Genomic DNA, 23,753 nt, shown 5'->3' on the forward strand with positions numbered 1-23,753 from the left:
TAAATTTAATTGGAGAGGTTATATGGAACACTTACAAACAACTCTTGATATAGCATATAAATACTGTATAATACAGTTACATAGTTTCAAAGTCGAGATAGTTTATTCAATGAGGTAGATAAAAATAGTCAAAAGAAAAATCGAAAGTAAAACATTTTGTGATGAGTCTACATATTATGGATTTATAATGTATATAAATTTATGCAGTCAATATTTTCATAACTCTTGTCTATTCAAGCAGTTTTCAATGGTTCGCATACTTATTAAAGATTTTTATTTAGGCAAAGTAACCACTAAAAAGATATAAAGCAAAATAATTCAATTTATTTCTTAAATGCCTACGTATTTACAATCATAAAAATTTTCATGCATTATAACTTATGAGATACTACACTTTCACAGTTATTAAACATTAAAAATCTTAGGAAACCTGATTCAATTAACTTATGAAGAAATTAATAGCTGATCATAAAATATCAAGTTACTATTACTAGCTTAAACTTTTATCATAATCATGAACAGCATTTAATCATGAATACCTTCATTTTACTTTTAAACTATGCTTATACTTTTTAGATTAAAATCTCATATTGGGGCAATGAGACTTTACTCCAAATTACAATCACATATGGAAGGGAGCTTTTAATTCAAGGTTTAATTATGGTCCATAGTACAAAGATATATTTCCATGAGGGTTACATGATGGATAACCAGCAAAAGAAATATGCTAGCAGAGTAAATTGCCCACTAAGCATGCACTGAACCAGCAGACTAATCTAAAACATGGTAAGTCCTTGATTATTGCCAGCTTTTCTATAATATTCAGGTTCTCAAAGGTCACTGAATTTTATAATTATCTCCAAACAATTTTCTTCTTGGTCCTTTAAGCTTTGTCTAAATAGTTGAGTATGTTGCCAAGCAACAACACCATCTCCTCTGCTTAATTCTGCTTCCAAAATAACTTCTGTGGCACCAGAAAAATCATGATAGGAGCGAAGAATTTTATCTGTTGGAGGGAAAAAAATAACACTTTGCTTTGGAAACTTAAATAACATAAAAAAGAGTTTTGCGATGCATTTTATACACTTGTAGGTAAAAATCAACCCTTAAAAAATAAATATAAAAACAAATAATTCTTTATGGAGGAAATGTGTCCTTTGAAACAAAGAAATGATTATTATTCTTCCATCTCTTTCAAAATAAAATACATAAGCCCTTACATTAGAATGAGGTTATACAGGTTTTAATTAATTTTTTTCTGCAATAGTATGAATAACTCTTGGGTATAAAAAACTCAAAACTACATCTCAAGTAAGTACAATTACTCTTTAGAGTGTTAAATACACACTTCATGATTAATTCTCTGGTCAAATGCTTACCGCCGGACAGTTCTACTTGTGCTGTATCAGATCGCAGTTTCCACTGTATTGTTCCAGTCTGAAAGGTTTGACTACTTGTTCTAATGGTAATGCTATCTAGTTTTAGGCCAACTGACCCACACTCAAACTTCCAGGAAATATGAGCATGAGATGATCCTTCCTTTCGAGCTAAATATACCTACAAAGTAGGAGGAAAAAAAAGGAATTGTCAGAAAAAATGAAATAGTGTAGAAAACACATATAGTCAAAGTCTTATTTTCACAGGGTACTATGTACAAATGGTTATTAAAAAACCTAATTTTTCCCACCGAAAACATTTTTACTACTAACATTTAAAATTTTTTATTAGCAGTTTTTCCTATAGTATCTTTGAAAGGTATTATTTGAATACAAGTAGCCCAACAAGTATAGCCCTAAAGGGCTGCATGCTAACCAAATTTTAGTAAGTCATATTCTTTTTTAAATTAATACGTTCAGCTATTTAAAATAAATTTTATGATGAAACCTGCTGAAAATGAAGAATCATTTTAAATGCAATTATTTCTTAAATTGTATTCTTTTCAAAGCCTGGATTTTCAGATAAGCTTTCCTAGAGTGAGATGGGCCATATCCTATAAATAAATAAATAAAAATACCTTAGCCACTGCTAAGTAATGTTTTAACAAAAGGTAATATCCTTGCTTGCCTCTTAAATAGTATGCTCCCCATTCCTTCACCATCAATGCTCCTTACCACTTTAAATCTATACTAGTTAAGGCATCCAAGATTATTGGCTGCTTCCAGCTTATCTCCTGTTATAGTTTCATCTAACTCTTCAAAATGATAATATAAAAACTGACTTCCACAGCCATGGTCTTAACAGGTAACTGCATTCACCCAGGCTCAAACCCCTAAGGATCTAACTCTTTAATCATTATGACTAAACAGCCCCCAAAATGATCTATGCATTTTTTGAAAAATGAATATGGGGTGGGGGTCGGGGGAAGCCTTCTCCATTTATACTGCATTTACCACTCGTCATGACTTTACACTCATCTTCGTGCCAGCACCCAGCTCTTGCATTAAATCCAAACTCTTAGCTTTCAGAGTCCTCCCACATTTTATCTCACCTTGAACTACCAGTATTTCCTTACTCAAATGTAACTATTTTATTTTTGGTATACTTGTATGACCTAACTTAACCAAATCATAGCTCTCTGGGGGCACAGGTTCTGAATTCAAAGGATTTCATAAACAGTATTTAAGTAATAAAAAAATTGTATACACAAACATATTCTTTTAGAAATGTCAAATCTACTTCTCAGGGGCCAATAGTTGAAAGTACCATATAAAACACATCTGCATGAAAATCCTATTCCATGTCTTTAGTCGTCAAGTGACAAATCACTGCTAGCATTCTATTGATATTCTATTCAATTTGGAAACTTATGGATATTTTTCTTCCACATTAAATGTGTCAGTTAATTTAATTTGAAAGTTTTTAAAATTAGTGAGCTGGAGATTATAAAACAACTAAATAATCACCCCCCAAGGAAAATGATTTGAACTCCTCAGAATATCCTATATAATAAAAGGGTAATATGCAAATCAACTGAACGGCAGAACAACCAGTCGCTATGATGCACACTGACCACCAGGGGGCAGCTGCTCAATGCAGGAGCTGCCCCCAGCCCACAGGCCCCAATCACCCGATGGGGGCCTGCAGGCCAACCTCTCAGTCTCTTACCCCGGCCCGCAGGCTCTGATTGTCTGATGGGGAACAGGAAACCGGGGATGGGTGGTGGTGGACGCAGGAGGTGCTAGGCCAAGGCCCCCACCCTGTCAGTCGCCCCACACACAGAGGGCGACCTGGGGTGGGGAGGCGGGGCCGGCAAGCCGGCAATAACAGCCAACCTCTTGGTTTCTCTCCCCGCAACTGGCAGGCTCCGATAGCCCGATGGTGAACAGGGAACGGTGGTGGGGGGGGGGGGGGGGTAAGGTGGCAGTGGGGGGCGGGGCCAGCTGCCGGCAGCCAGGGACGATAGCCCTGAATGCAGGCCAGGCCTAGGGACCATACCCATGCACGAATTTGGTGTGCCAGGCCTATAGTATGTGTATAATCAACTATTGTTCTGAATGGCAAACCTAGATGTATGTAATTGTCAACTGCTCCACTGAAGTTCAGGGCAGCCTCACTATAACATCCTCTAATGCTCACGTGTTCCTACAGCATGCTCCTTTCATAGCTATTTGTAAGGAGAACCTGGGGCTCAGGATTGCACCCATGCTTCCTGGGAGTCATTAATTTCACCTGTTGGAAACTACTGGCTATCCATAGCCTAATTACTCCTTCAAAGAAGTGGCTAGTAATGACATTATCTTGAAAAGATGAGCCAACCAACAGGGCTGCAAGAAGAAAGAGGGTTGTAAAGAACTAAAAAATGGGGGAAAGTATTATTAATATAGAAATACATTCAAATTCATATCTCGGTAAATACTTCCATGTAATAGACTTTCGGGGCTCAGTAGTTTTAAATGTCCCCTCAAAAGTATGGGAATAAAATATGATAGGCTAAAGTCAGCCTAATTTCAAATTTCTAGCTTACCCCAAGAACTGTCTTCATTATAGCATGTGGCTCTGGGCCAGAATTGTGGTTTTAACTGTCACAGGAGGTTTATAATAGTTGTTGAACATATGTGAGAGGACTGCCTGTTCTAAGACTTACATTTTTTAACCCTGAGGGCATCAGCTTTTAAGAGTCTAAACAGTTAAAGGATAAAATGAATCATCATTGAATTCTTAAATGCTTCGACACTCAAACACATTGTGAGCAAATAAAAGGTCTCAGGCTAAAGAAACAGTATATGCAGATAAAACAGACACTATTTATACTGAAAATTTGTATTATCTTTTTCACATAATACAGTCTGTCTGGAGCATTTTAACCAATTTATTTTAACTCAGCATTTTTAGAGGTGCCAGGAAGTTATCAAGAATATACACACTGCCCTAACTGGTTTGGCTCAGTGGGTAGAGCGTTGGCCTGCGGACTGAAAGGTCCCAAGTTCGATTCCAGTCAAGGGCATGTACCTTGGTTGCGGGCACATCCCCAGTAGGAAGTGTGCAGGAGGCAGCTGATCGATGTTTCTCTCCCATCGATGTTTCTGACTCTCTATCCCTCTCCCTTCCTCTCTGTAAAAAAATCAATAAAATATATTTAAAAATAAAAAGAATATACATACTTAGTTTGGTAATTTGAAATGCACCAAAACAATAGGATTTACATAAACCTCCAAAAGTGGTCCTGTCTATGTGTTAATACCAACAGAAGGAATAATTTTAATTTATTTAGAATATATTATACTTTCAAATATTCATTTTTTTTTTGGTTGAGACCCCCCCCTCAAAAAAAAACCTTATTTTTTTTAACTGTTGGGTGTTCCTAACTTCTTGAAGTTATTTTAGACAACTTTTGCCTATTGTCTTTTTAAATTCATAGGTGTCATTATTATGTATAGTTCTATATGCTTGTTTGTGCAACTTATGGGACTACTAAGAAGTGAGTGCTGCTACCCCTATTTTAGCAGCAGTGGTATTACAGATGTCATGGAGTTTCCCCCTGCAGACTGAAGTCTATCTAGCACCCCAAAACGACCCACCCTTGCCCCTCTTTGGCATCTGTAAGGACATGAAGGTACATCACAACCTATGGGCAGGAACAAGACTATATGTCTGTGACTTAAGGTCTAAGTTAAATAATGTACACAAATGAAACTTTGCTCTTTGGGTTGTGTCTGTAACCACTAGTTTCAAGACTGAGAGCAATGTGCACGTCAGCTTTCTTAGGTAGTTCACATTCTACACAAGATCTTCACTTAGAGCTTTTCGGATTACTACATGCCAGGCTGGTCTACTGGTTACTATGGATTCCTGGAGGCTCAGTTTGTACTCCACTATTTGAAGTTGTTCTCTAGTGTGCTCTTAAAGTCATTCTTCTGCTTAGGCTGCTAGGATTAACTCTAATTAAGTTCACTGTACAGCAGGCATTCCTACAGATATCCTGCAGAGCAGTTATATTCCAAGAGATTTTAATTTAATGCTGGTAAACTGGTATTGTTCATGAACCTTATTTTGGGTTATTCCATTTCATCACAGAAATCAAACATGAGTCACTACCAGTCTCCACTGTCATCTCTCTATACTATGCTTCTGATTTTTTCCATTTGGAGCCTCTGGAATTGCCTCTGGATCACTAGGGTGGTCACATCCTTTCCTTGCCTGAACTGTCATGGATTATTACATCATCGCAAGGTAATCAAAGTCCCTGGGACCTGACAACTGTTTACCTCTCTATTCTCATTTCTCACTGTTCTGCTCCATATTCCCTATTACTTATTCTTCCCTAGATATCAGGTGATTCTCTCCTCAGCGCTTTTTTTAAAAAATATATATTTCTTTATTGATTTCAGAGAGGAAGGGAGAAGGAGAGAGAGATAGAAACATCAATGATGAGAGAGAATCATTGATAGGCTGCCTCCTGCACACCCCCCACTGGGGATCGAGCCCACAACCCAGGCATGTGCCCCTGGCAGAATCAAACCTGAGACCCTTCAGTCCACAGGCTGACGCTCTATCCAGAGCCAAGCCGACTAGGGCAACTCTCCTCAGCACTTTTGCACATGCTCTTTCTCATGTCCCCAAACACCCTCCCCTTCCACATCCTGTCCTTACACCGAGAAACTCTCTTTCTGCCCCGGAGCCAGTCAGCTGGGGGAGAGACAGCGGGAGGTTGGCTGCAGGAGGTTGGCTGTGGGAGTGCACTGACCACCAGGGGGCAGTTCCTGCATTGTCTGTCTGCCCCCTGGTGGTCAGTGAGCAGCATAGCGACCAGTCGAGTGGTCATTCAGTCGACCGGTTGTAATGGTCACTTAGGCTTTTATATATAGAGGCCTGGTGCACGAGATTCGTGCACTGGGGGGGCAGTCCCTCAGTCTGGCCTGCACCCTCTCACAGTCTGGGAGCCCTCGGGGAATATCTGACTGACAGCTTATGCGGGGAGCAGGCCTAAGCCCTCAGTTGGACATCCTTAACGCTGCTGCTGCCGCCGCCCAGCTTCTGGCTGAGTGGTGCTCCCCCTGTGGGAGTGCACTGACCACCAGGGGGCAGCTCCTGCATTGAGAGTCTGCCCCCTGATGGTCAGTGAGCATCACAGTCATTCTGCTGTTCAGTTGATTTGCATATTACCCTTTTATTATATAGGATAGACTGGTTTCAGGTGTACAGCATAGTGATCAGATATTTGTATAATTTACAGTGCCCCTCCCAATAAATCTATTACCCACCTGGAACCATACTTAGTTAATACAATGTTATTGACTATATTTCCTAGGCTGTACTTTACATCCCTGTGACTATTTTGTAACTATCAATTTGTATTTAGTACCTTCCCCTTGACTATTTCTCAAGCCTATTCCTCACCACACCTTTCCTCCGTAATCTCCATCCTGGAATCTAGACAGATCACATGCAGCCTGCTCTTGTGTATTTAGAACAGATTTTTATTCTCTCAAAGAGGTAGCCTCCCAAGAGCGTAGGGACTTACTGCATTGTACTACTTAGCAAGTACGTTTTTCAGTGATGTGTGAATTTGAAAGGAATATAAAAAGCTAAGTCAGGGACACTTTTTAGGAGGCAAGTGATAACAAGTGATATTAATAGATTCCCAAACTAGTTTCCCTGCATCTGCCCTGGTCCCTTCAAAAATGTTCTCGCCCTAACCGGTTTGGCTCAGTGGATAGAGCGTCGGCCTGCGGATTGAAGGGTACGAGGTTCGATTCCAGTCAAGGGCATGTACCTTGGTTGTGGGTACATCCCCAGTAGGGAGTGTGCAGGAGGCAGCTGATTGATGTTTCTCTCTCATCAATGTTTCTAACTCTCTATCCCTCTCCCTTCCTCTCTGTAAAAAATCAATAAAATATATTTTTAAAAAATGTTCTCTGTGTGGTTGCCATAAATACTTTTTAAAAATCCTGATCATTACTAAATGCTCTCAGGGCAAGAAACAGCTCAAGTATCTTTCTCTGGCCTCGCCTTATACTGTGCTACCCCCCCTGCTCTCTGCTTGTAGTTGCCCTGCCCTCTGCCCTCTCCACAGAACTTTCTTTACTCTCCTTTCTGTTAGATTAACTTATTCTTGTCCTTAGAACTTGGCTTAAGCCTTACTCCCTCCAGTCCCAGCTAACTGGATTCATTTCTCCCTTTATTGACTTACTACACTGTGTACCTCTTCATGATTTTTTCCAACAAATATGTGTGAGAAGAGATTATTTGTCTCTCACCTACTAGATTATAAATATTACCTGGGCAGAGACCTTGTCTTTTTCTACTCACTTTTGTACTACTCTTAGTATTCATATATTTATCATAGTATCTTATATATAAAAATGTTTATAGAAAAGTTTGGTGAATGTAAGAAAGAATGAATGTACATGGCATATATTTTATATCACCTTAGGGCTGTGTAGACCACCACAATAAACTCTGTCTTCATTCAGACTGTGTCCCTTGGCTATTCTTAGATACTTTGCATTTTTGAGCAACTTTTCACTCTCTTTGTTGCTAGGGCACTTTTTGATGTATGGCATTATGTCAAGAATTAATTCATTTCATCATTCAGCAAACATGCACATTGTCAGACACTGCACTTGGCACTTGGGATATAATGTTAAGAGGCAAGTGTCAATGGGGAGCATAGACTAGTGTAGGAGAAAGACACATGGGCCAACTGTTTAGATTAGTAGGATTAGTGATACTGGTGGTCAGTGTGCTCCCACAGCCAACCTTCTGCAGCTGGCCAATCTCCCGCAGTCCCTCCCCCCAGGCAGCTGGCCCCAATGGGCCCTGATTGCCTACCAGGCCAAGGGACCCCACCCGTACATGAAATTGTGCACCGGGCCTCTAGTATAAAATAATATTGAATCAACTATAATTGGCACATAAAATTTAAAAAAAGACTAGAGAAATAGGCTTCTTCTATTTAGTGGAGCTAGAGAATCCCTAACTGGGGACATGCTAGTACAGAACTAAAAATGCTAATTTAGGGGGAAAATTCAAGTTTTAGTGGAAATATATTACTTCTGAGTTATTAGTCTCTACAATATAGTTAAGAGTCTAATATTTTTCTTCATTGGGCACTAAATAGTGTAACTGAGAACTGACTCATTCAACTTCTAAAAAGATGCCCTTCATAAAAGCATATCAAGGCATAAACTTTACTTGAGTAGGAGCCTGTTTTTCATGTAATGGTCTTTGCATCTCATTTACATTACTTAAATCTTTTTATACAATACAGCCTCTCTAGCCACACGCTCTTCCCTTGCCTTATGAACACCTACTCATCCTTCAGCGTCCAGCTCAAATGCTGCCTGCTCTATGGAGCTTTGCCCAATTCCCACAGCCAGAGCTAATTACTCCCTCCTCGGTGTCTCCATGGCAATGTGTTGATATCCTTATTATAGCACTTTTCATCGTGGTTAAGATGGCTGTTTATGCTTGGGTTTCCTGTTAGACTGTGAGAGAAGACACTGTACCTCCCATCTCTTTTTCCGTGTAGCTGACAACAATGCCTAGCACAACAGGCACTCAGTAAATGTTTGCTGATGAACCAATGAGTAACTAGAGAAGAAATATGCCATACAACAGACCTGTTTCTCAGCACATCACATCTTCTGCAACACAGCATTGTTTCCTCTACCATTATTTTCTCCATTCACACTGCTGGTTAGGAAGAATGGCATGCTAGACTAGTTTAGTCCTTGAATAAAAACATATCTATTCTACCTGCTTTCTGTTCAGAAAATAGTTTGGCTAAGGATAGTCTCCAAGAAGTTGTTCAGTGCCCTCATCAACCATATAATTGATTACAGACTCATATTCAAATACAGATTCATATCTTGAAATTTAAAATTTTATATTTCATTTTATATGCCCTTCTTTGACTAAAAAAGGAAGTTCCTAAATCTACAATTTTAATAATGCTATAAGCTATTCTTGGTTTAATACAAAAAGATGACCAAGATAAGTTTTAAAGTAAAAACGTATGATTAGAAAAAAAGCAGGGACCTCATCTCTGCATGCCTTCTGTACTCTGATTACTGCCAACAATGATAAGCATATAATAGATGCTGTTACTCTTTAATCTATCCAGGGTCTTACAAGTGAACAATTCCCTTCCCATTCAAACATTTGTCAAGTTAACTTTAAAAACTCCCTATTAAGTTCATTAACTCCTATGAAAATATATCAGTAACATGGTTAGATCTAGTGAGGTCATTTGAATAACTCTGAGTTTATTTTTGGTGCTTGTCTAAGGGGTAGGGCAGACGAAAAGCAAAGCCTCTTACTTGTTACAGATAATGAACAACAATATACAAGTTGGCATATGGGAACTGCTATAGTCCTAGCAATCCATTTCTTTAGTCTTTAAGACAGAGTAGAAATAACTAATATTACTTCTCAACCATTCATATTGTTATGGAATGAAGGTGTATTAAATGGTTAGCTCTTGGGACTTTGAACTGCATGCTATATTCCATTATAGTCCACCTTAGTAGGCTATCAATACATACTTGTATTGATAGCCTACTAAGTTAAATAACAATATACCTTGTATATTTATGCAAAAATTAGTTACATGGATTGGTCATATACTTATTTATTTTTTCCCAATGAAAGCATTAAATTCAACCTCTAATGAAAACACTTCCTTGTTATAAATGCACAAATTTCTTATGATCTCTTGATTAAATGTTGGGAACACAATGTTCTTTTACAGGTTTAAGGAATACTAGGAGTAATTCTGACATATCAGTTTTCACATCATGCACAACTGAAAAATGAAACCAATCATATGTTTAAACAACAACAAAGGTTTTAAACAGTTTCCTGCATTAAGTTACCATGTTCCAGTCTGTTTCAACTTTTCTGAATATGGATTCCATTTTCCATACACCATTTTCCCATCCAGAAGTGGTTTGATTATTATTTGAAACTCGAACATAATGATCTTTCACAATATTATAACAAAGGTGAAGCTGTTTAGAAATCTTCTCATTTTCAGAGGGGATGAACATGGCTTCCTTTTTCTTAAAAAGGAAAACAGAATTAGTTTTTCAAGGTAATGAAAGACTATATATTGTATATGTATATGGGGAGTGAGAGAGAGAGGAAGGGAAAGAGGGAGAGAGATTGCTATGTATAGTGGTAAGAGATTCCTTCAACATGAAAATGAAAAATTGGTGCCATTAGAAATTCAGAAAATATCTTATAGGTTAAACATGATATAATGTTGATATAGCACAATTGCTACAGGACAGAAAATGAGAAGTATAAATAATAGCTCTGAGTTATATTTTTGTGATTTTGTAAGTTCACCTAAATTCATTTATTTTTCTTCATTTCCACCATAATCGTTTTCTAACTGGACTAGTATAACTGTCTCTTGAAATTAACTCCCAGCTTTCAAGTTTTATTTCTCCTGTTCAAGCTTCACATAGTAATAAAAGTGATTTTTTAAAGATGTAAATTGTGATGTTATTTCCTTGCTTAACTCACTCCACTGACTTCCACTGTACTGAAACTCTAAACCTTTACCAAGGGTTACAGGACCCTGCATGATCTGTCCCCTGCCTACTTCTCCAATCAGATCTCATGTCACTCTGCCCTTTGTCTCTATGCTCTCACCATATTACTTTTCCTTTAGTTCCTCAAAAAGATCCAGTTCGTTTCTGCCCCAGTGCCTTGACACATGCTGTTTCCACTGTCTGGAATGCTGTTCTTTCTACTTCCCCTATCTTTGATTCTCTCTCATCCTTCAAGCCTAAACCTAAAGCCATTTCATCAGAGTGTCCTTTCCTGGTAACCCTAAGGTAGGAGTGTGTCTGGAGATTCTGAAACAATCAATGCAGACCACCGCTCTAGTCTGTGTTAATGTCTTGATACAATATTTACTAATCATTCAGGAGAGTAGGCAATGCTTTTTTTGTTCAGCATTGGGTATTAGGTATTAAACAATATAAAAACTTTGAATATACAAGAATCACTAAAAATATATATCTTAGAGAAGGAAAGAAAAAAATAATTACATATGTATATTTGTAATCACTGTCAGAATTACAAAACAGTAACATTGCATGTATAAATAAGAAGATAATTCCATAGTAGAAACTATGACTTATTATTGTCAAAAAAGTAAAAAGCAGTTTATTCTTTTTAGATATTGGTATTATAAGTTAGTGTATTCACTTCAAAACAAGCATGTAACAACAAAGATATTTCAGAATCGACATAGCCAAATGGAAATAAAATTTAAAGTAGCAGTATCTATATTTTACAAGGATAACTAACTGCAAAAGGGAAAAGAAAAATATATGTTACTGTACATACCAGGTATGCAACTGAACAATCTGGAGTAAGAATGACATTAATATTTCACGAAATCTTTTAAGTCTAAGATTAAGATGAAACTATTCTTTCCAGAAATCACAGGATATCACCAACTCATTTCGAGGTATAGTTCCATAAATTTTTAGGACTGACATTTTTCAATTTACTTTTAAAATAAACATCTATTTCTAAAGAGGAAAATGACATTTTAAATCATGGCTCTAATATGGTCTTCAGTAATAAGAGAAATTTTTAAAAAATTTCAAAAGGGGAAACAATCTGAGCATATGACCCAATTCATATTTTTAAAGTTTAATCAACTTATATGCCATACAAGAGGAAGCACACCCATCCATAAAAAGAAAAAGAAATGAAGACCTAAATAATATCAATGTTTTAAATTGAGCACAGCTGTGAATTAAATTAGCTCTTTTAAACTGGCTTCATTTACATTTATACTTATAACTTGCACTGCATCAGCAGTGATTTGAATGATTTGTTGAATTTAGATCTTGTAATTTTATGGCTGAACCAACACTTCCAACTGCCTGCCAAAGATTCTGGATAAATTAACAAGCAAACAAAGTTACTGAGGATAATTCACTCCTTTTAGACATATTTCTTTATTGGAGAAATGAGTTGCAAATTTAGGAAAAGTATATATAAAACTTTAATTAGTTTAGAACTGTTGATATTGATATCGTGATGGGTTATTTTCCTTTCAAGCACTTTTCATTACATTATCACCTTAGACTTTCATTTTAAATACTTTATAAGATATATTTATTAAAAAGTAAATAAAATAAAATACTTTATAGTGAGACAACTTTAAACTCCCTAAGGGAAAGTGACAGTCTATTGTACTTTCTTCATGTTTATTACAGAGCTTTTCTCCTAGCCTCTAATTATAGACATTATATTTCCATTGTTCATTATTTAATTTTGGGAGATTAATCAAGAGATATCTTAAAATAAGTTTGACAATGTAATAGTAATCACACCAGCAGCAATAATTTCTAGCCAATACCAGATGTATACAAGTCTATTTCTTATTCTAGTTGATGATTACATGGGTGCTCAATCTGTAAAAATCTGTTCAGCTGTACACTTATAATTTGTGCATTTTTCTGTATATACTTCAGTAAAAGTTATACTATACTCAAAATTTATGAAAAATCCTATTTTAAAATGTTTTGCTAACTCTCTAGTATGTGACTAGACTATGACAATCAATCATTGGTTTTACAGTTTTTAATAATTAAGCTGAAAAGTTAATTGAGAGGTCCTGGCCAATGCATTTTTTCAGTAAGTAAAGAGCCCAGCATAAGAAGCAGGAAAGTGAGATTATTATGCTATAATGAATTAAATACCTCTAGACCCATTTCACCTCGGGCTACTCTCCAAGCCACTGACCCAGATATTCTTCCACCAAGTTCTCCAGGTTTAGGGGTCTTGGGAGAAATAAATTCAACAAGCTCCACAATTATCCTCTGGAGAAGTTCTTTTCTTCTGTTTTCTGACAAAGACATTTGCCTCTGCAAAACATGTTTTAAAAAAGTCATTAAGATTAGGAAAATGTGCAAGTCCAACTCTAAGTAAGAATATATTTAAGACATGTATTTTAAGGGAATCTTAAAAGAAGTAACAAACTTTATTTTCATATGTATAATTATTTGGAAAATAAAATGGACACTAGACTATACAAAGTAATTTTTAAAAACTTAGGTAAAGAGATTATTTTATACCCACATCCAATGCTTCATGACCTTTAATATCCTAGATTTATTTTTTTAATATATTTTATTGATTTTTTACAGAGAGGAAGGGAGAGGATAGAGAGTTAGAAACATCGATGAGAGAGAAACATCGATCAGCTGCCTCTTGCACACCCCCCACTGGGGATGTGCCTGCAACCAAGGTACATGCCCTTGACCGGAATCGAACCTGGGACCCCTGAGTCCGAAGGCTGACGCTCTATCCACTGAGCCAAACCAGTCAGGGGTAATATCCTAGATTTAAAATGAAGATAGCAACCTCTGTTTTTTGGCCACAGTAAATTACTTGAGTCAGATCAACTGTCCCACCGAGAAAAGCTAGGAAAGGGTGAACACATACACACAGACACATAACAAAAACTTGTTTGAATGCAACAGAAAACTACCAACGTAGCCAGACTGAAGAAGTTAAGATCCCAAAAGAAGTAAATTGAGGTGAACCAATACTGTGCCACTTGCCCAGCCAGCATGACTCAGTGGTTGAGCATTGATCTATGAACCAGGAGGTCATGGTTCGATTCCCAGTCAGGGCACATGCCTGGGTTTCGGGCTCGATCCCCAGTGTGGGGCGTGCCGGAGGTAGCTAATCAATGATTCTCTCTCATCATTGATGTTCCTATCTCTCTCTCCCTCTCCTTTCCTCTGAAATCAATAATAAAAAAAAAATTTAAAAAAATACTGTTACTTTTCCCTTCCAGGAATTTGCTAATTAACTGAAACGAGGAGGAGGGGCCAAGAAACCAAGCATAAAATGAAGGCTAAAGCGCTAAAAAACAAAGAATTTTTAGCAGAAACAAAGTGCTGATGAGTAAATAATTGGAGTTCAGAGCCTTCCAAGGTGAAGGGATCTAGTAAATACTCCAGGTTTTCAGCTTGGCATCTCTGAAGGACTACACATTAAAGGTGAAATTCCACGGAGATTGAAAAGCTCACTTACAGTGTCAATCATGACTGCATTAAGACGATCCACTCCTATTCTAATTGCCTTGCAACAGTGCAAATATGTAAGTTAAAAACATTTCAATACTACCCAAAGGGTATAAAGTAAAAACTTAATCTCCCCTCTTGACCACCAGGTCTTCTCGGAAGCAGTCATTGTTAACAATTTCCTGTGACTTGTTTTAGAAATTTCCATACATGAACAAGTGTGTGTGTATGTAATTATATTCAAGACACAATTACTTGGATAAATAAAACAACATACTTTTGCCAAGTATTATATATACTGAAATTTTGTTTCACTGAACTTTAAGAGACATAACAATTTAATGTAAAAAAGTACAATATTTAAAATAAGTCATCAGAAATTTGAATTAACAAAAAGACATTTAACATATTAAAATATTGTTGCTTATAAAATAATGCTACAACTTTAAAAACCAGCTCTTGATTATATAAAAATTTTCAAATATCCTCTCAAAAATGACAAATGTCCATCACCTACCTGCTTATTAAGTCCATTAATAGTTTCTCGAAGTAATTCTTCTTTAATCTGAGTTCTTCTAGAGATTACCTCTTCGTGTTTACAAGAATATCGCCAAGTGACATCAACCACCTCAAATTACAGAATACAAATATGTAACAAGATTACAACCATCAACCTTAAATACCTAGAATGTAATTCTTAAACATAAAATTTTAAATGCTATTCTTTTTTCAAGTTCAAAAACCTGTGGAACAAAATCAGAGAATGTGCTTTTTATTCATTTTGTTCAGGCACACTTCCAAGAAAGATTGTGACAAGAAGTTTTCAGAACATTTAGGTTTTTTAAAACTGATTTCCCAAAATACAACAAATAAAAAACCTTTTCCATTTTTACTGTATGAAATGTATATTATAGAACTGATTTTTACAAAAACAATTCAATGGAGAAAAGATAACCTTTTCAACAGAAAGTTCCTTATCCATATGCAAAACAATGAATTTCAATCCACACCTCAGAGTATATACACAATTAACTCAAAATGGATCACACACCCAAGTGTAAAATTTGAAGTATAAAACTTCTAAAAGAAAACAACGGAGAAAATCATTGTGTCTTGCATTAGGCAAAATTTTCTTAGATACACTATCAAAGAGCATAATCCATGAAAGAACAAATTGATAAAATGGACTTCATCAATTTATTCTCTTCAAAAAATGAAAAGATAAGTCTCAGATAAGGAGAATTTTTTTTTGCAAAGCATATATCTAATAAAGGACTTGCATTCAGAACATATAAGGAACTCTCTAAGTCAATGATAAAAATTTAAAAAGTGGGCAAAGTGGACATGTGGATGGCAAATCCTATATAATAAAAGCCTAATATGCTAAGTGACCAGCCTTCCAGTTGTCCGTTCAACCAATCAAAGCGTAATATGCTAATGATATGCTAAGGCCGCTCAACCGCTCGCTATGATGTGCACTGACCTGCAGGGGACAATCGACCTGGTTGACCAGTTGCTATGACGTACACTGACCACCAAGGGGCACACAGTTGACAGGTCGACCAGTTGCTAGGATGTGCACTGACCACCAGGGGCAGACACTTTGACCAGTAGGTTAGCTTGCTGCTGGGGTCCAGCTGATCATCAGGACTGAGCGAGACGGGCCGGACACCCCCTGGAGCCCTCCTGTGGTCCCTCCCCAGCTGGCCAACCTTCTGTGTCCCTCCCCGGTCCTGATCGTGCACCAGTGGGGTCCCTCAGCCTGGCCTGCACCCTCTTGCAATCTGGGGCCCCTTAGGGGATGTCAGAGAGCCAATTTCGGCCCGATCCCACACAACGCAGGAACTGCCCCCTGGTGGTCAGTACACTCCCACAGCGGTAGTGCCACTCAGCCAGAAGTCAGGCTCACGGCTGGCGAGTGCAGCGGCCGTGGCAGGAGCCTCTCCCGCCTCCGTGGCAACGCAAAGGATGTCTGACTGCTGGCTTAGGGGAGCAGGCCTAAGCTGTCAGTCGGACATCCCCTGAGGGCTCCCGGACTGCGCCGGGAGGGCACAGGTTGGGCTGAGGGACCACCCCCCAACCCTGAGTGCATGAATTTTGTGCACCAGGCCTCTAGTAAGCACACAAAAAGATGCTTAGTACTGTATGGATACATGGAACAGACTGACAGATCTCAGGGGGGAAGGGGGGGCGGGGAATTAGATAAAAGAAGGTGAAAAGATTAGCCAAAGAATATATATGCATGATCCACAAACACAGACAAGTGTGGTGATGGCCAGGGGATGGAAGCTGGGTGGAGGTACAGGGGAGAAAACAAGGGGCATCTATAATAGTGTCAACAGTAAAAAAACCCACACATTTTATTATACTAAAATATAAATAATGTCCATCAACAGATGAATGAATAAACTATGGTACATCCATACAAAGGAATACTCAGCAATAAAAATAACCATTGATACACATAGATTAATATCAAAAGTAATTATACAGAGTAAAAGACACTAGACTCTCTCATCCTCACCCCACCAAAAAGAGGATATAGATGCTCCCTGACTTATGATGGATTACATCCCAATAAGTCCATCATAAGTTGAGAATATTGTAAGTTGAAAATGCTCTTAATAGCAGCACACTACAGAGTATTGGTTATTTACCCTGTGACTGAATGATGTACTGGGAGTTGCAGGTTGCTGCCACTGCCCAGCATCATGAGAGTATGGTACATGAGGGCATATCACTAGCACAGAAAAAAGATCAAAATTTAGAATTCGAAGTACAGTTTCTAGGGAATTTGAATTGCTTTTTGCACCATCATAAAGCTGAAAAACCATCAACAGTCGTAAGTAGGACCACCTGTACACTATATGATTCCATTTACATAAAACCGTAGACCTGTGGTTACCCTGACAGGGACAAGTAGGGATAACAAAGGGACATGTGGAAACATCCCGGGATAGTGGATATGTTCACTATCTTGACTTTGTAAAGGTAATTTCATAAGTGTATATAAATGACAAAATTTATTAAATTGTATACTTTAAATATATGCCACATTTTGTATGTCAATTATACTTTCAAAATTTGTCGAAACTATATTTTATTCTTAGGAAAAAAATGTGTTCTCTTATGCCTACCTCATCTTTAGAAAATGCTAGGACATAGGACAGCTTCTTGCCCCACCCTACTTCATAGAGGAGTGGTTTGTCACAGGCATCTTCACAGGCATCACAGTGCAGCCACCGCTGCTGAGAGGGAGAATAGACTTCTGTCCAGACATGGTCTGCTCAGGTACACCAGAGAGCAACAGGAAGAAAAAAAGTTTACAAAACCAGAATGACTTCAGTAACTATATACAAACACCTAAGATAAGAATCACATAATAAAGTTAGGTGTAATTTTCTAAATCTTAGTTAAGACTAAACATTTTGTGGCACACAAGACTCTAGTACACTTGTTTTCTCTGTCCCTTTGAAATCCTTGAAAATGTTTGTGGAATATCTCCTTTCATGCAGTCAGTTTTAGGCTTAATTAAAAATAATGTGAACTATAACTTTAAAAAGGGTGAACATATTGAACAATAGCATCGAAAACAGGGATCAGTTTGCGAATGTGAAGAAGTTAATGTCACTTTTGAAAATGCAGTCTCTCTTGATTTTTAAGACCCAGAACCAAAAGGGAGCCTAAAGAGGATTTGATTATTGATGTTCTACATTGTAAGAAAATAATAACAAATGAAACACAAGTTAAACACTGAGAAAAAGGAAAACAACTTTTTGACATGTAGATGATATATGTCATTTCTAAATAAGAACAAAATAAATTTCACATAGCTTTTATTACTTTTTTGTATATTAAGATTTAAGATTACTAATTTATACTAATCCCTACAAAAGTAAAGATTTCTATAGGATATTATTACACATGTTCTTATCCATATAGAAACACCATTACTAAAAATGGCATGGTAAATTATTAATAAAAGAATGTTTATAGTGCAGAGTACTATGCAAAATACTAGGTGCACCACAAAAACTTTGTGATCCCCTAAAAAAATCCATGAGGTTGGTATTGTTATTTTACAAAAGGCAAATGGAAGCTCAGACTCAGAAGGCCAGAAAGTACAAGACAGAACATAACAAGCCCAGACTGTAAAATCCTTAATTCTGCAAAGCCCTACTACTCTCTGCTCATACCAGTTCTGTACCTGTGTAATCCCAAACGTAGCGAGCTTCAAACCCTAAGGCTCGGCAGCACAGTGTAAAACAATTGGCCCACTCGCCACACCGTCCACATTTCGTTTCCAAAAGTTTCTCAGGGTTATTATACCTGGTTTTAAATAACAATAAAAAAGCTTTGATTCAGTATCAAAACTAAAAATTTCAAAGAATTTATATTATCTCTGTGCTAAACAGTAATATTCCTAATTTTAAATTCGTAATGATTAAAGAGCCTAGAATATATGAGGCAGTGTTACAATCTTTGGTAAAAATGATTAAACAATGGTACAACCTTCAAGGAGTTTACAGTCCTAAGAGAGAGAAGGGATTAACATAACTAACTTGAATACACAGAAGAATGTGATACAGACCTTACAATAGGTCAGTTTAGGGTTACAGGGGAGTGGTCAAGGGAGGAGAGCTAGTATTTGAACTGGCCTTGAAGGACAGACAGGATTTACATAGGCAGAGATTCTCCAGGAAATCTGCTTTGAGCATTAGCATTACCCTAACAAGTAGTCTAATTAGCTCACTGTATTTAAAAGGTAAACAACTTTAACAGACTACTCAATGAAGCTTTAAGCTTAGGTGAATTCAATTTTACTTAAAATCCTTTTCTTGTCTCTAATGATTATTTTGATTGAAATATTATTCAACTACTTAAAGGTGCTTGCTAATTTGGAAGTTGTTTTTTAAAAGATGTTTGCTATGTCTCCAATTAAAAAATTATCACAAAACTGGAGAATAGCAAGATTTGCATTTGGGTTGAGAAGGATTTTGAGCTGATAAAGCTAAGCAGGAAAAGGCCCCAGCTGAGTAGAAATGCTGGCCTTGAATTTGGAAGAGAAGGATGCAGTTGCATGAATAAACTGGCTCTGCAATGACAAGTTTATTTTAAGCAGATGATCTTGTGTAAGCTAATTAAATGAATTTCTAATTCAGGTAATTAAGTCACTGAAACGTTGTAAATTTACAATAAGAAGTAAAACAATAGAATCAGAGCACCTTATACCTCCTCCTTCTATATACTGCTGTGCCAAGTTGAACAACCACCTCAGCCTCTAATTAATAGTGCTCATCATCGGAACTCAATACAGAGAACAGCTAAGAGTACAATGAGCAAATGTTTAGAAAGGAAAAAAAACACTGTATAAATAGTTTTGTTAGACTGGGCTCCTCCACACTATATTATTAGTTTACAACAAATCACTAAGAAAGAATTTATGAGAGGGACTTAATTATATGTATCTTTTATCTTCAAATCTTTGTAAAGTGTGCAAATGTATGCTAAATAAAGATATAAATTTTTGTACAAATTTTTTATAATGATTGGATATTGGATTTTGTTTATCCTATATTCTGTATATCACAGAAATGGTTCCCTTAAGGAGAGAATGGAGTCCCTAAGCCCCCAAAATTAGGTATTTCAAACATATATCTTTCTTGCCTAATGATACAACCAAATTTTACAAGTATTGACAATTAAGAAAAACTGATAAGAGGCTTATAAATTAATAGAAAAAATTAATTGAAAAGTTTAAATTTCCCTTGTTGAAAATTTAGAGATATGAAGGTAGGTTAGATTGGGCAGGGGAGGCACCTAATTAAAACTAACAAATGATGGCACTATACTTTTACCTTCCATATTACCATCTGATGATTATTTAAGTACAGTATTATATTTGCTATCACAATTATCAATATTATTAATGTTGTCAGTATTGTTTTCTACCAAGTATTAATATTAATGTTATCAAAAATGTAAAATTAATGTATGTAGAGAATAGAGATTAATAGCATTAAATGTGCTAGGTCTACACTCAATTTATATTCAAGAGCAAGAGTCAAAAACCTTTCCTTTAAAAAGACAGACAGTAAATATTTTAGACTTTGCAGGCCATACGATCTTTGTTTCCAGTATTCAACTCTGCCACTAAAATATAAAAATAGTTATAGAAAATATATAAATGAATCAGCATGGATGTGTTCCAAAAAAACTTTATTTACAAAAATAGGATGTGGGCTGGATTTAGTCTGCCAGTCATACCTTGTTGTTCCTTGTCCTAATAATTAAAATGAAGATTAAAAATTTCATTTAATAAAAATTCTCTTCTATCCATCCCATTAAGACTTGACTGTCCAGTGGATACCCACCTCGGGAACCGATTGCTGAACTGGCACGCATCACAATAATGATCTTCCACTCTGTTTGCATCCCACTTCAACTCGTCTTCAGTGGGAAATAATCCTTCACCTCTAGACTTCGTCTTGCCACCACATTTGCTGCACAAAATGTCATTCACCCATTGAAAAAATTCTTCCTTAAACCAGTGTAGAAGCTCCAGCAAAAGAAAATCCTCATCACTTAAATTAGTACCTGAGAAATTAAAAGAGAACCAAGTAAGAGCTAAAGCTGACAAAAACTAAAAATATCCACATATTTTATTCTCAGATATGAGCTGAAATAAATGAAAATATAAGATGATCTAAAAGGTTTGCACAAATATTAATGCAAGAAACATCAGTAGATTATGAATGAGGATGAAATATGGTTACCGTACACTGCACATTTAGAACAGTAGGACGTCTACCACTTTGTACCCTGACAGACATTATGCATTAACATGTGAGCTGAACACAAAAATCTCTCAGGGAACTATGGTCAGTTTGGAATTGATCCTGAAACACATGGGAAGTAAGAAAAAAGTCTGATTTGGAAAAACACTTTAAAATTACTGTATTAAAGTTGTTATCAGGTATATATACAACGAAAAATGAAACAATCACAAAATCACAGACAGAAATCACAAAATTCCAGACACTTTAAAAATCATCCTATTAGCTTTTCTATCAGGGTTTCAACATACAACAAATCCACCCATGGATACTCTCTACAAAACATAAAAACATGAGTATGTCTACACTGTATAAAATGACCCTAGCAAGTAAGCATGACACATAATAATATATACCCTCATCAAATAAAAATACCTTTCTTGACCATATTTAAGGCTATGGTATTTCTGGAATGAAGGAAAGGAGAAGGAGGAAAAACCTAGGAGACCTATACAGGGAGCTCTCATCTCTGTATTAAATGTTTTATTATTTAAAAAATGATACATGAAGGAAATGTATAGCATAATGTTAAGCTCTAATAAAGTTTGATGCTGGTCATGGGTGTTTGATATATTATACTCTATTCTTATATTTATTTGATATATTTCAAAATTAAGAAACTACGGAGAATATAAAAAGGCCAGAAACATATTATTTTCCTGTGTTAGAAAACTCAATAGTTCTCCACAAATTAATCTGTAATTTAATGTAATCCCAATAAAATTATAAAATATGAAATCTGAAAAGCTAATCGCAAAGTTCACGTCAAAAGAAAAAAATGCACAAAATAGCCAACATAACTTTGAATAAGAACCATGAGATAAACGTGCCTACTACATAACAAAACACATACAGAATTCTAATGATTAAAATATTGTGATATTGGGAAAGAATAGATAACAAACCAATAAAGCAAGAGTCCTGAAAGACAGATTTTTGTTTTCATTTTTTATTTAATTTATTGGGGTGACACTGGCTAACAAAATTTTACAGGTTTCAGGTGTACAATTCCACAACACATCATCTGTACACTATATTGTCTTCACCACTCCAAGTCAAGTCTCTTTCCATCACCATTTATCCCCTCTATCCCCTCCTCCACCTCTCTCTATGCCACCTCCGCCCCAGCAAACCCCACACTGTTGTCTGTGTCCATGAGTTTTTCATTTTTTTCTCAATCCTTCCACTCCCAGCCTCCCACCCCACTGACAGGTGTCAGCCCGCTCTTTCTATGGGTTTGTCTATATTTTGCTCGATATCATTTTGTTCATTAGATTTCACATGAGTGAAGTCATATAGTACCTGTCTCTCTCTGACTGGCTTATTTCACTTAGCATAATGCTCTTTGGTATATCCATGCTGTCTCAAAGGGTAAGATTTCCTTCTTTTTTAAGACTGAGTAGTATTCCATTGTGTAAGTGCACCACAGCTTTTTTATCCACTCATGCAATGATAAGCACTTGGGCTGTTTCCAAATCTTGGCTATTGTAAACAAGGCTGTAGTGAACATAAGGTTGCATATATTCTTTCAAATTAGTGTTTAGGGTTTCTTTGTATATATTCCCAGAAATGAAATCACTGAGTCATAAGGCAGTTCCATTTTTAATTTTTTTAGGTAACTCCATACTGCTTTCCACAGTGGTTGCACTAATCTGCATTCCCACCAATAGTGCAAGACAGTTCCCTTTTCTCCACATCCTTGCCAACACTTGTTTGTTGATTTATTGATGATAGCCATCCTGACAGGTGTGAGGTAATAACTCATTGTGATTTTAATTTGCATTTCTCTGGTGATTAGTGATGTTGAGCATCTTTCAAATGCCTATTGGTCATCTGTATGTCCTCTTTGCAGAAGTGTTTATTCAGGCCCTATGCCCAATTTTTTAAATTGGGTTGTTTGGTTTTTTGATGTTGAATTTTGTAAGTTCTTTATAAATTTTGGATGTTAATCCATTAACATTGGCAAATATGGTCTCCCATTTAGTGGGTTGTCTTTTCATTTTGTTGATGGTTTATTTTGCTGAGCAAAAACGTTTAACTTTGATGTAGTCCTATTTGTTCATATTTTCTTTTGTTTCCCTTGCCAGAGGAAATATTCAGAAAACAATATTGCTATGAGAAATGTCTGGGATTTTACAGCAATAAATCATATTTAATAAAGTTAGTCTTTCAAAGTAGTTCTAAGAGGAAGGACTGTTCAATAAACAATACTGAGACAGGTAGCTCAAAATAGCAGATTCTTACTGTACTTCATTTATTCTTAAATGTATATTTATAATATTATATATGTGTGTGTGTATATATATATATATATATATATATACACACACACACACACACACACACACACACACAGAAAAAAATGCTATAAAAGTAATAGAAGTTACAAGAGAATGTTTATGACTTTTGTTCA

General features: G+C 36.4%; 1 protein-coding gene across 2 annotated transcripts in view; it reads right to left on the reverse strand.

Moving 5' to 3' along the window:
- Nucleotides 1–304: 304 nt before the first annotated feature.
- NGLY1 (N-glycanase 1) overlaps nucleotides 305–23,753 on the reverse strand; it is a 42,097-nt gene continuing 18,648 nt past the window's right edge. Inside the window, exons 5-12 of one of the 2 annotated variants that reach the window (XM_080671669.1) lie at nucleotides 20,879–21,101; nucleotides 18,712–18,833; nucleotides 17,642–17,787; nucleotides 15,022–15,132; nucleotides 13,173–13,337; nucleotides 10,317–10,502; nucleotides 1,380–1,557; nucleotides 305–1,006 (exon numbers count right to left, since the gene is read on the reverse strand). In XM_080671669.1, the coding sequence (XP_080527795.1) occupies nucleotides 831–1,006; nucleotides 1,380–1,557; nucleotides 10,317–10,502; nucleotides 13,173–13,337; nucleotides 15,022–15,132; nucleotides 17,642–17,787; nucleotides 18,712–18,833; nucleotides 20,879–21,101 (1,307 nt within the window). In that variant the 3' untranslated portion in view covers nucleotides 305–830. The remainder of the gene's footprint in view (nucleotides 1,007–1,379; nucleotides 1,558–10,316; nucleotides 10,503–13,172; nucleotides 13,338–15,021; nucleotides 15,133–17,641; nucleotides 17,788–18,711; nucleotides 18,834–20,878; nucleotides 21,102–23,753) is intronic. The other variant, XM_080671670.1, reaches the window with a different exon arrangement.

This window comes from Plecotus auritus (assembly GCF_963455305.1).
Source record: "Plecotus auritus genome assembly, chromosome: 6".
Lineage (NCBI taxonomy): Eukaryota > Metazoa > Chordata > Mammalia > Chiroptera > Vespertilionidae > Plecotus > Plecotus auritus.